This window comes from Panulirus ornatus, chromosome 25 (genome assembly GCF_036320965.1).
Source record: "Panulirus ornatus isolate Po-2019 chromosome 25, ASM3632096v1, whole genome shotgun sequence".
Classification (NCBI taxonomy): domain Eukaryota; kingdom Metazoa; phylum Arthropoda; class Malacostraca; order Decapoda; family Palinuridae; genus Panulirus; species Panulirus ornatus.
The window spans coordinates 3,635,073-3,647,489 of NC_092248.1; the positions used below are offsets into that span (position 1 = coordinate 3,635,073).

The 12,417-nt window shown below is 39.1% G+C and overlaps 1 protein-coding gene across 1 annotated transcript in view; it reads left to right on the forward strand.

Moving 5' to 3' along the window:
- Nucleotides 1-12,417, forward strand: part of yata (N-terminal kinase-like protein yata) — a 46,966-nt gene that overhangs the window by 9,761 nt on the left and 24,788 nt on the right. The window contains exons 5-9 of the mRNA XM_071677309.1: nt 134-224; nt 6,826-7,007; nt 8,240-8,372; nt 10,827-11,048; nt 12,123-12,215. Coding sequence (XP_071533410.1) covers nt 134-224; nt 6,826-7,007; nt 8,240-8,372; nt 10,827-11,048; nt 12,123-12,215 — 721 coding nt within the window. The remainder of the gene's footprint in view (nt 1-133; nt 225-6,825; nt 7,008-8,239; nt 8,373-10,826; nt 11,049-12,122; nt 12,216-12,417) is intronic.

The window sequence follows — 12,417 nt, forward strand, 5'->3', positions numbered from 1 at the left end:
GAACAATTCTTTTAAGCAGTTTGCAGTTTAAACAGTGTTTCTTATCACCTTTCTAAGCCGACTTTTTTCAACACATGTATTGATTTGATCTTTATTGCAATACATGATGCCTTGTTTTATTTTTCTCTCACAGGGCAGCAGACATGTGGGGGCTTGGTTGTCTTGTGTGGGAAGCATTTAATGGATATCTTGACCAGTCTATGTCTTTAAAAAACACTTCCAAGGTTAGTAATTGATGTTTACAGGATTGACATTAATAGATCATAACTTAGTTATGTAGCTTAGACATTGAAGCTTATTGACACAGTGGTGAAATTGATGAGAACTGCTACTGACGTTTGTGTGAATAAATTGTACATTTCCTTTTCCATAGCCAGAGGTTGAACCATTATGTGACATTCATTTTTTTTCATTCATTTCAAGCTAAAAGTTTGTTTTCTAAATTGTTTCTTACATTTTTCATATGTATATATATGTATGTGTGTGTGTGTGTGTGTATGTGCATATGTGTGTGTGTCTGTGTGTGTGTATATGTATATATATATGTATATTATCCCTGGGGATAGGGGTGAAAGAATACTTCCCACGTATTCCTCGCGTGTCGTAGAAAGCGACTAGAGGGGACGGGAGCGGGGGGCCGGAAATCCTCCCCTCCTTGTATTAACTTTCTAAAATGGGAAACAGAAGAAGGAGTCACGCGGGGAGTGATCATCCTCCTCGAAGGCTCAGAGTGGGGTGCCTAAATGTGTGTGGATGTAACCAAGATGTGAAAAAAGGAGAGATAGGTAGTATGTTTGAGGAAAGGAACCTGGATGTTTTGGCTCTGAGTGAAACGAAGCTCAAGGGTAAAGGGGAAGAGTGGTTTGGAAATGTCTGGGGAGTGAAGTCAGGGGTTAGTGAGAGGACAAGAGCAAGGGAAGGAGTAGCAATACTCCTGAAACAGGAGTTGTGGGAGTATGTGATAGAATGTAAGAAAGTAAATTCTCGATTAATATGGGTAAAATTGAAAGTTGATGGAGAGAGGTGGGTGATTATTGGTGCATATGCACCTGGGCATGAGAAGAAAGATCATGAGAGGCAAGTGTTTTGGGAGCAGCTAAATGAGTGTGTTAGCGGTTTTGATGCACGAGACCGGGTTATAGTGATGGGTGATTTGAATGCAAAGGTGAGTAATGTGGCAGTTGAGGGAATAATTGGTATGCATGGGGTGTTCAGTGTTGTAAATGGAAATGGTGAAGAGCTTGTAGATTTATGTGCTGAAAAAGGACTGATGATTGGGAATACCTGGTTTAAAAAGCGAGATATACATAAGTATACTTATGTAAGTAGGAGAGATGGCCAGAGAGCGTTATTGGATTACGTGTTAATTGACAGGCGTGCGAAAGAGAGACTTTTGGATGTTAATGTGCTGAGAGGTGCAACTGGAGGGATGTCTGATCATTATCTTGTGGAGGCTAAGGTGAAGATTAGTATGGGTTTTCAGAAAAGAGGAGTGAATGTTGGGGTGAAGAAGGTGGTGAGAGTAAGTGAGCTTGGGAAGGAGACCTGTGTGGGGAAGTACCAGGAGAGACTGTGTACAGAATGGAAAAAGGTGAGAACAATGGAAGTAAGGGGAGTGGGGGAGGAATGGGATGTATTTAGGGAATCAGTGATGGATTGCGCAAAAGATGCTTGTGGCATGAGAAGAGTGGGAGGTGGGTTGTTTAGAAAGGGTAGTGAGTGGTGGGATGAAGAAGTAAGAGTATTAGTGAAAGAGAAGAGAGAGGCATTTGGACGATGTTTGCAGGGAAAAAATGCAATTGAGTGGGAGAAGTATAAAAGAAAGAGACAGGAGGTCAAGAGAAAGGTGCAAGAGGTGAAAAAAAGGGCAAATGAGAGTTGGGGTGAGAGACTATCAGTAAATTTTAGGGAGAATAAAAAGATGTTCTGGAAGGAGGTAAATAGGGTGCGTAAGACAAGGGAGCAAATGGGAACTTCAGTGAAGGGCGTAAATGGGGAGGTGAAAACAAGTAGCGGTGATGTGAGAAGGAGATGGAATGAGTATTTTGAAGGTTTGTTGAATGTGTCTGATGACAGAGTGGCAGATATAGGGTGTTTTGGTCGAGGTGGTGTGCAAAGTGAGAGGGTTAGGGAAAATGATTTGGTAAACAGAGAAGAGGTAGTAAAAGCTTTGCGGAAGATGAAAGCCGGCAAGGCAGCAGGTTTGGATGGTATTGCAGTGGAATTTATTAAGAAAGGGGGTGACTGTATTGTTGACTGGTTGGTAAGGTTATTTAATGTATGTATGACTCATGGTGAGGTGCCTGAGGATTGGCGGAATGCGTGCATAGTGCCATTGTACAAAGGCAAAGGGGATAAGAGTGAGTGCTCAAATTACAGAGGTATAAGTTTGTTGAGTATTCCTGGTAAATTATATGGGAGGGTATTGATTGAGAGGGTGAAGGCAGGTACAGAGCATCAGATTGGGGAAGAGCAGTGCGGTTTCAGAAGTGGTAGAGGATGTGTGGATCAGGTGTTTGCTTTGAAGAATGTATGTGAGAAATACTTAGAAAAGCAAATGGATTTGTATGTAGCATTTATGGATCTGGAGAAGGCACATGATAGAGTTGATAGAGATGCTCTGTGGAAGGTATTAAGAATATATGGTGTGGGAGGCAAGTTGTTAGAAGCAGTGAAAAGTTTTTATCGAGGATGTAAGGCATGTGTACGTGTAGGAAGAGAGGAAAGTGATTGGTTCTCAGTGAATGTAGGTTTGCGGCAGGGGTGTGTGATGTCTCCATGGTTGTTTAATTTGTTTATGGATGGGGTTGTAAGGGAGGTAAATGCAAGAGTCCTGGAAAGAGGGGCAAGTATGAAGTCTGTTGGGGATGAGAGAGCTTGGGAAGTGAGTCAGTTGTTGTTCGCTGATGATACAGCGCTGGTGGCTGATTCATGTGAGAAACTGCAGAAGCTGGTGACTGAGTTTGGTAAAGTGTGTGGAAGAAGAAAGTTGAGAGTAAATGTGAATAAGAGCAAGGTTATTAGGTACAGTAGGGGTGAGGGTCAAGTCAATTGGGAGGTGAGTTTGAATGGAGAAAAACTGGAGGAAGTGAAGTGTTTTAGATATCTGGGAGTGGATCTGTCAGCGGATGGAACCATGGAAGCGGAAGTGGATCATAGGGTGGGGGAGGGGGCGAAAATTTTGGGAGCCTTGAAAAATGTGTGGAAGTCGAGAACATTATCTCGGAAAGCAAAAATGGGTATGTTTGAGGGAATAGTGGTTCCAACAATGTTGTATGGTTGCGAGGCGTGGGCTATGGATAGAGATGTGCGCAGGAGGATGGATGTGCTGGAAATGAGATGTTTGAGGACAATGTGTGGTGTGAGGTGGTTTGATCGAGTAAGTAACGTAAGGGTAAGAGAGATGTGTGGAAATAAAAAGAGCGTGGTTGAGAGAGCAGAAGAGGGTGTTTTGAAATGGTTTGGGCACATGGAGAGAATGAGTGAGGAGAGATTGACCAAGAGGATATATGTGTCGGAGGTGGAGGGAACGAGGAGAAGAGGGAGACCAAATTGGAGGTGGAAAGATGGAGTGAAAAAGATTTTGTGTGATCGGGGCCTGAACATGCAGGAGGGTGAAAGGAGGGCAAGAAATAGAGTGAATTGGTGTCATGTGGTATACAGGGGTTGACGTGCTGTCAGTGGATTGAAGCAAGGCATGTGAAGCGTCTGGGGTAAACCATGGAAAGCTGTGTAGGTATGTATATTTGCGTGTGTGGACGTGTGTATGTACATGTGTATGGGGGGGGGGGGGGTTGGGCCATTTCTTTCGTCTGTTTCCTTGCGCTACCTCGCAAACGCGGGAGACAGCGACAAAGTATAAAGAAAAGAAAAAAAAAAAACAAAAAAAAAACTTAGTTCTGTCTAATTAGCATATAGACTGGTAACAAGTGAGCATGATTTTCGTATGATACTGTATATTAAACTCAAGAAGGTCTAAGGAGACTGGACAAGATGAGGAAAATGTTACCTGTGTGATATGCTTAAGATTTTGTCAGTTTGACACATGGGCCCTAGTCTTTGTTAACTCTTCACTTTGGGAATGCTAACCCAGACAGCAAGAGGTAAAATCACAGATTTTTGTGGAGCATTTAGATATAACAAGTTTCTGAATGTGACAAAAAGTAGGATTGTGTTCAAGATGATAGTAGTCATTATTGCCACAAAGTTATTGAAAGAAAAGGAGTCTGAGATTCGAATGTGTAAATTTACTTGAGTGTGAAGAAAAATTTGTATGGATAGTGTACAGGACTAGACATATTGTTAAATACAAATAGATTTCTGTGCCCACATACATTAATTACATACTTAAAATTCTGATAGGACAGTCCATAAGCTTGATACATCCAAGTTAATGAATCACTTCCACGAGTTTACCTGTTTAGCCCCAAGCAACCATCCTTGCCTCCATCTATTTACAGTCCAATAGAATTATCCTTCTGTGTTATTTTCACGACCGTGCTATATAGATTTTTTTATATACACATGCCATAATATTGTTACAATATTTTACTGGTAGTAGTGAGCAAGTAGACCTGTGTGTTATACAGTTCTTTATATCTTGTATTCACCAGAAATCAAAATCCTGATGTAGCCTTCTCCTGCTACTTTTTAACAGATAGATAGTAAAGGTATGAGAGTTTTCTCTCTGTGTATTTTAATGGTTGATGGGTTATCACCTCCCTCCCAGTTACCCCCAATGCCTCCATCCTTTTCCCCCCTCCTTCACATTCCAACAGAATTGCACCAAACTGCTCTACCTGTTACATCATTATTTGATGTTTTCTTTTTAGAGTGTATATAGAAGAATTTAAATAGTTTCAAAAATTTTAATGTCCTGTAATAGCTGTGATTCTGTCATGAGTAAGCAGCTGCTTGCCCATGCCAGAAAGACCCCATGGTGATGATACAGCTTGCTTTCCATTGTTGAAATATTGCCATATAACTTCAAACCCCAGCATTGCTACCCCCTGCAACTGTGAGGTATCGACAGGAAAACAGGCAACGAATGCCACATTCATTCATACTCAGTCTCAAGCTGTCGTGTGTAATGCATTGAAACCACAGCTCCCGAGCCACATCCAGGCCCATAGACCTTTCCATGGTTTATCCCAGACATTTCACATGCCCTGGTTCAGTCCATTAACAGCACATTGACTCTGATATACCACATCATTTCAATCACTCTATTCCTTGCATGCCTCTCACCCTCCTTTATGTTCAGGCCCTGATCACTCAAAATCTTTTTCACTCCATCCATCCATCTCCAATTTAGTCTCCCACTTCTCTTTTTCCCTCTGTCTCTGACACATGTATCCTCTTTGTCAGTCTTTCCTCATTCATTCTCTCCATATGTTCAAACCATTTCAATGCACCGTCTTCTGCTCTCTCAACCACACTCTTTTTATTTCCACACATCTCTCTTTCCCTTTCATTACTTACTTGATCAAACCACCTCACACCACATATTGTCCTCATACATTTCATTTCCAACACATCCACCCTCCTCCGTACAACCCAGTCTATATCCCATGCCTCACAACCATATAATATTGTTGGAACTACTATTCTTTCAAACATAACCATTTTTGCTCTCTGAGATAATTTTCTCTCATTCCACACATTTTTCATTGCTCCCAAGACCTTTGCCCCCGCTCCCTACCTGTGATTCACTTATGCTTCCATGGTTCCATTCACTGCTAAGTCCACTCCCAGATATCTAAAACACTTCACTTCCTCCAGTTTTTCTTCATTCAAATTTACATCCCAATTAACTTGTCCCTCAACCCTACTAGACTTAATGACCTTGCTCTTATTTACATTTACTCTCAAGTTTCTCCTTTCATGCACTTTTCCAAACTCAGTCTCCGACTTCTGCAGTTTCTTCCTTGAATCAGCCACCAGAGCTGTATCATTGGTGAACAACAACTGATTCACTTCCCAGGCCCTCTCATCCCCAACAGACTGCATACTTGCACCTCTCAAAACTTGCATTTGCTTCCCTAACCACCCCGTCTGTAAACAAATTAAACCACTGTGGGGACATCACATGCCCCTGCTGCAGACTGACCTTCACTGGGAACCAATCACTCTCCTCTCTTCCAAGTTGTACACATGCCATGCTTCCTTGGTAAAAACTTGTCACTGCTTTGAGCAGTTTCCTCCCACACCTGATCCCCTATTTATGACCTAAGCGATTTACAACCATCTGTACATTGGACCGGAGAGAAAATATGAATTAAAAAATGAAAATGATGAAATATGAACTAAAGAATCTTTAATGAAAGGTAAAAAGACACCACAGAATCATATGATAGAGCTGGTTATTAAAAAGATAATCATGATAGAAATTGTGTAGGATAAAAGAATGCTGTACAGGTATACGAATTGCACATGCCATGCTGACGTGTCTGACTTATTGTCATTTCGAAATCTGATGGTTGGAGAATGGAACTTGAACATACGTCAGGAGTTAAAAACTCATGTTTCTTTTGTACCATGCTGTCATATTGATTTTATTGTGAATTTTAACATCAGGTAGGAGCCTCTACAAACACTCCACTAAAGTTGCCTCCTGCCAGTGGCCAGTTAAAAGTGAAGCACTAAAGGCTAAGATCTTAAGTGGCACTGGAGTTCACTATCTCTGGAGACTATTGTTGTAGCTACACCCTTGATAGGTAGATAGATAGATTGGTATGGGAGTGTACTTTTTGAAATTAGGCTTCTTCCTTCAAGACTGTTCACTTTTAGACATCATGTTTTGCATCATTATTTTCTCTGTTTCAGATTCCTAAGTCATTAGTGACAACATATACCCGATTGGTTGGGGCAAACCCTGCTAGTCGACCAAACCCAAAAGATGTAGTCAGTACCCTTCGCAACCCAGGACAGTTTTTCCACAATGATCTTATTGAAACTCTACTGTTTTTAGAAGAAATTCAAATCAAAGATACTGATGAAAAACATAGGTAAGTTCCTTTAAGATTTAAGTATTAATGATACCATTTACCCATGGAAAAAAATGTCAAGAAAGGAAATGAAATAGGGGAAATGCTTAACCCTTTGCTTGTGAGACTGATTTTCAGCTGCATAATGGAGGAATGTCAGTTTTCCAGTAAAATATGATTATGATTGTTTATCATTTACTGTTTTTTTCTTATTGATTCCAAGCCATAGAATTTTCATATCTGGCACTAATTTTTTTTTTAAACATCATCTGATAGCAGGGTTAAGAAATATGATAATAATGTGTTTGTGGGTGATGCATGAGCAGGATGACATAAACTCCTCTAAATTCAACAGTTTTCTTATTCCCAAAGTTGGGCACTAAAGTGATAATCTGACAACAGATGATTATCGAAGTTAATTCTTGTTGTTGGACTATTATCGAAAGTTAATTTTCATAATTGTTATTGGACCACATTAGTTTAGATATTGTTTTTACTAGGAGTATGAGGCAAGCCAAATTTATGTCATGCATTGGCAAAATACCCAAGGCTTATATAAAAATGTTTCAATAATCTCTCACTTATCAGTTTGCATTGCAGAAGCATTAGATCAAGTTGTAAATCATTTGTGAAATTCTGAGAATCAGTATTCTTAAGTAATGTACGATGGGATAGTGAATTTTCTTGTATGTAGCACTGTAGAATATTTTCTCTCAATGTTTTACCTGTTTATATAATGGCACAATTTTTGGGGGTATTATTTTTAAAAGAACTTTTTGAGTTATTAAAAAAGGAGTTAGGAATAGCTTGAATCACAGGACTTAGTGTGAAGGGATGGTTAAAGTAAGTGGTTCATTATGTTGGCATCAAGTCTGCCCCATGGAGTTAGGCATCCCTGTCTTTTGTTAGCTTGCCAGATTGGGGTTCAACCCCTTTTTTCAAAGTTAATCCCCACAAAGATATATGGCTGTATGTACTTGTTTCACCCCATACATATAGGGGTGGAGTTAAGAATGTTTTTTTTTTTTAAGTGATAATACTAGTTTTTTTCTTCCCCATTTATTTTACGTCACTATAGCTCTTCTTGGCCATGATGGAAAAGGCTGTATCTTTTAGAGATGAAGACATAGAGATGTGAAATAAATGAATTGTGCCATTGATTAACACTCATTAGACTATACTTAGCACATGCATACTTTATACTAGTGCTTGAGCTGAAGGTGGATTTTCACATGTGGTGTTACATGTAATAGGTTCTTCTCCGAGTTAACACCGAAGCTGGACAACATTCCTGACTACGTGGCCAAGAATAAAATCTTACCAGCTCTGTTAGCTGCTCATGAATTCTCCAATGTGGGATCTGTTATTCTTAGTCCTCTTTTTAAGGTAAGAAGCAAATATGATGGCATTATCAGCCTAAGGCATCAAGATTTTGTTTAACTTTCATGGTGTTGAATGTAACAATTCTTTTGCCATATTTAAAGATTTATGTCACTTTATTACTGTAATTCTTTTTCATATATGTTCACCTTTTTAAGCCTGATGATACCCTTCTTTATGGTTCCATCACACCCAGTAAGCTTGCTGTTATCCACTGGGCAGGACCACAGATCAAGAAGTGTGGTGATGTATGTCCTTCAGGGATGAGTGCCTTGAGTGTAGAAGTTGCATCTTGGATATGAGGGGTCTTAGGATATGGTGAATTGATGTTTGTGATGATGCAAAGGCAGGTGATATCCAGAGCAAAGATGAAACAGCTTATACTGCTTGGGAACTGTAGTTTCATATGGGTTATATGGAGTTTAAAACTGGGTTAGGAAGGTGATTGTTAGTTATTGTTGTCATTTTGGTGTATTGTATATATGTTTTGTGAATGTTGTGTTTTTTAGGGAAGAGGAATTCTGTTAGTATAGTAGTTGCTGAGTTATGAAATAGGGGTAAGCCCTTTCTTTCTCCTTAGGGGTTGATGGTTGTAATTTGGTTTGGATAGGAATATATAGCACTGAATATGTTGAAGTAAGCTCTTATTAGAAGCATTCTTTTTTCATTATGCAGGTGGTGTATGTTTATGGTTGTTAGGCAGCTGGTGATTGTACTGAGCACTTTGTTGGGTGTGGTTGGCAACTTTGATATATTTGATTTTAACAGGGGTGAATGACCAGCAGGTAATGCATAGTTTAGGTAGGAGAAAATGAATTGTTTGTGAAGCATACCCATGTAGATATGCACCCATCCCCCACTTGATAGGGTAGATATAGTCCTTAAAAGTTGACTATTAAATTAAATTTTTGTAAGTGAAACATGTTTTTCCATAGACTCACATTGATATAAGTAAAGGGAAGTTCCTACAGAAAGTATTTCACCCCTGAGGCATACTGAAAAAGGCACTAAAGGACATAGAAAATCTTGTTTTACACACATATATGATATGAAGTCAAAAACAGTCTGTTGAAATATTGATCCTTAAGTAGCAGGTATTTTCAAAGACTATCTCCCTTTGGTAAACACAGAAAATCTCATGAATTGTTAGGTTGTTTTTTAAAAGTATAGAAAAATCTGTAAGTACTTGGCATGTTGTAACACTTAGTAGGCAGAGAAGGGTGCATGGCTCCTACATTTCTTAGGCTATTCTTCCTCACCTCGAGACAAGAAGGCATGACATGAAGGTCTTGTTTCTTTGTTTCCAATGGTCTTTGTATCACACTCTACACTTGATTCTCATATAGGCTGATTGATGGTGGAGAGCAACACAAATATTTTCAGAGACATTACAGATGAGTGGAGGAGATTGTATGACAGCCACATATGGGGCAACCTTATCCCGCAGCAGGGTAAAAAGGAGGAACCTGGAAGTTTTGTTTGTTTTTCCTGACCTTGGAATCAGACTTTTATTTCTACAGTACCACAGAGCCATATATTTTCCTCCTTTGTTCCAACTCACTCCCTCTCAGCTGGCATCTGTGAATGGCTGTTATTGTGTATTTTTCTTTCCTCTCATATTATGCTCATGTATGCAGTACATCCTGTATTATGAAATGAACAAATGAACCAAAAATATGATAGATTCAATATTAGTGAGAGATGAGGGTAAGAACTCTACTATACTATACAACATGCTGTGCCCACACTCAATTTACAGCTGTTAAATAAATGAAGAATTCATTGGATCTAAGGTATGTGAGGCCCCCATCAGCAAGTTTCTGTGATAATCATAAGAAATTTAAATGATTACTAGGACCATGTTTCATATTACCCCTCCTCACTCCAACTATAACTCAACCACCACCACCTCACCACCACTTCCTCCTGTGCCTGTATTTTTGCTTTTTTTTCATACTTTATTGCCATTTCCCACATTAGCAAGGTAGTGCCAGGAAACAGACAAAGACACATACACTCACATACACGTATGTATACATATATGCATATACATGAACATATACATATGTATACATTCATATACATACACATACCCGGCACCACCTCACCACACAGGAAACATCATCCCCACCCCATGCATCACTGAGGTAGCACAAGTAAACAGACGAAGAAAGGCCACTCCGGCTTACATAACATAACCTGTCATGAGTAATGCACCAAAACCACAGCTCCCTATCCACATCCAGGCCCCAAAGACCTTTCCATTGTTTACTTTGCTTCTGTTTATGAATTTTCCTGTCAGCTTTTGAGCTATTTCATACAGTATACATTTATATTGTATGTACTTGTAGTACTGTTAGTGGAATTGGTTGCCATGAGTATGACCCTGCCTGCTAACTTTATGAATTTTGAAACTTCCAGTCATGTAAACCATCTAAATGCTTTTTCTGTTTCCTGTAGATTGGCAGGTTGCTTGGAGAATCAGAATATCAACAGCATATTCTCCCATGTGTTGTGAAACTTTTTTCATCCAGTGATCGAGCCACCAGACTCAAACTCCTTCAGCAGATTGAATTCCTTATAGAATACATGAACCATCAGACAGTGAATGACCAAATCTTCCCTCAGTTGGCAACAGGGTTCTTGGACACAAATCCCACCATACGGGAGCACACAGTGAAGGTTAGTAAAATCGAACTTCCATTATGTTGCCCAGAATATAAGACCTGAGACAAATTACTTAGTTTGATTAGTATGGCTAGCTCAAAAATTTTGATAATTTAAGGACTGATAAAAGTGCATCACTTTCCATGTCATGGAATATTGATTTTAAAACAGGTGGAGATGAATTTATGGTTAAAAATCAGTTTACCTTGATTGCTTGTTCAGTAGAGGAAAAGTGAAAGTTACTCTAGTACAACAGTATTAAATTTTTTAGATCTATGCACCACTCCTAATTAACATCAGGGTTTCTATGCTCTAACCCATGACAGCACTTAATTTGGTGATAAATGTTAAGTCTATAAAGCAAATTGTTTTACTTGGGGTGCATATTGCTTCAGTATAAGGGAGAATTAGATTCCTATATGGTTGGAGGTTGACTGTTAAGGACGTTTGGGACAGATGTATGTTGTCCAGTGGCTCATAACTTCCTGTTGTACTGCTGTAGCTGGCTCCTCAGATATCAGCCTTCTACTATTGATGCTGCTGCATGAATGTTGGGCCCAAAAGCACCACTTAACTCTTAAACTGTAACATGATATACAGAAAGTGCTTCACAATGTATGATGAAAAAAGATTTGCATGAAAATAAAGATTGGCTTGTAGAAGTAAAAGAAGTACTCAAACAGTTATATAGAGACCTTTGTGTTAGCAGGGTCGTACAGAGTCAGCAGGCAAAGGTGGTGTGTTCTGATAGCTCTTGAAAAATCAGAGGACATGGATCTCTTGTTTCTTTCTTTTTCTTGAGTGTAGTCTCACATTCTACCTTATTTCATACATAGGGACAGCATTGGTTTGAACGACTGTAATATATTTAGAAATATTGCACTACTCAGGCTGATGTTCATTAGCAATGGTTTTGAGGTTCAGTTAAGGTAATTAAGAAAGAATAGAAAAGTTTTGCATCTAGGAATGTTAAATATGATTCATTTTAATAGAATTCTGATATATACTAAAAGATTAGTAAAGCGTTCATATTGTGTGAGAGGTTTATTTGGTAAAGAGTTGTGCAAATAAGATATCATTCTATTTCAGTCAGTTTTGTTCCTGGCACCCAAGCTTAACTACAATAATCTTAACTTGGAAGTTCTGAAGCATTTTGCTCGTCTTCAGTCAAAGGATGATCAGGTAATTAAATGTGTTTGATAGCTTCTTGAAGTTTTCATATTATCTTCAGTTATACACAATTCAAATTTCCAATGTTGGATGAAAGAAAGGGTAGAACAGGGGTTAAGTGGTAGGTATTAGGTATCAGGTGAAAATAGCAGTGGTGAAAGGGTGATATATAAGAGCAAGGTTATTAGGTACAGTAGGGTTAAAGGACAAGTCA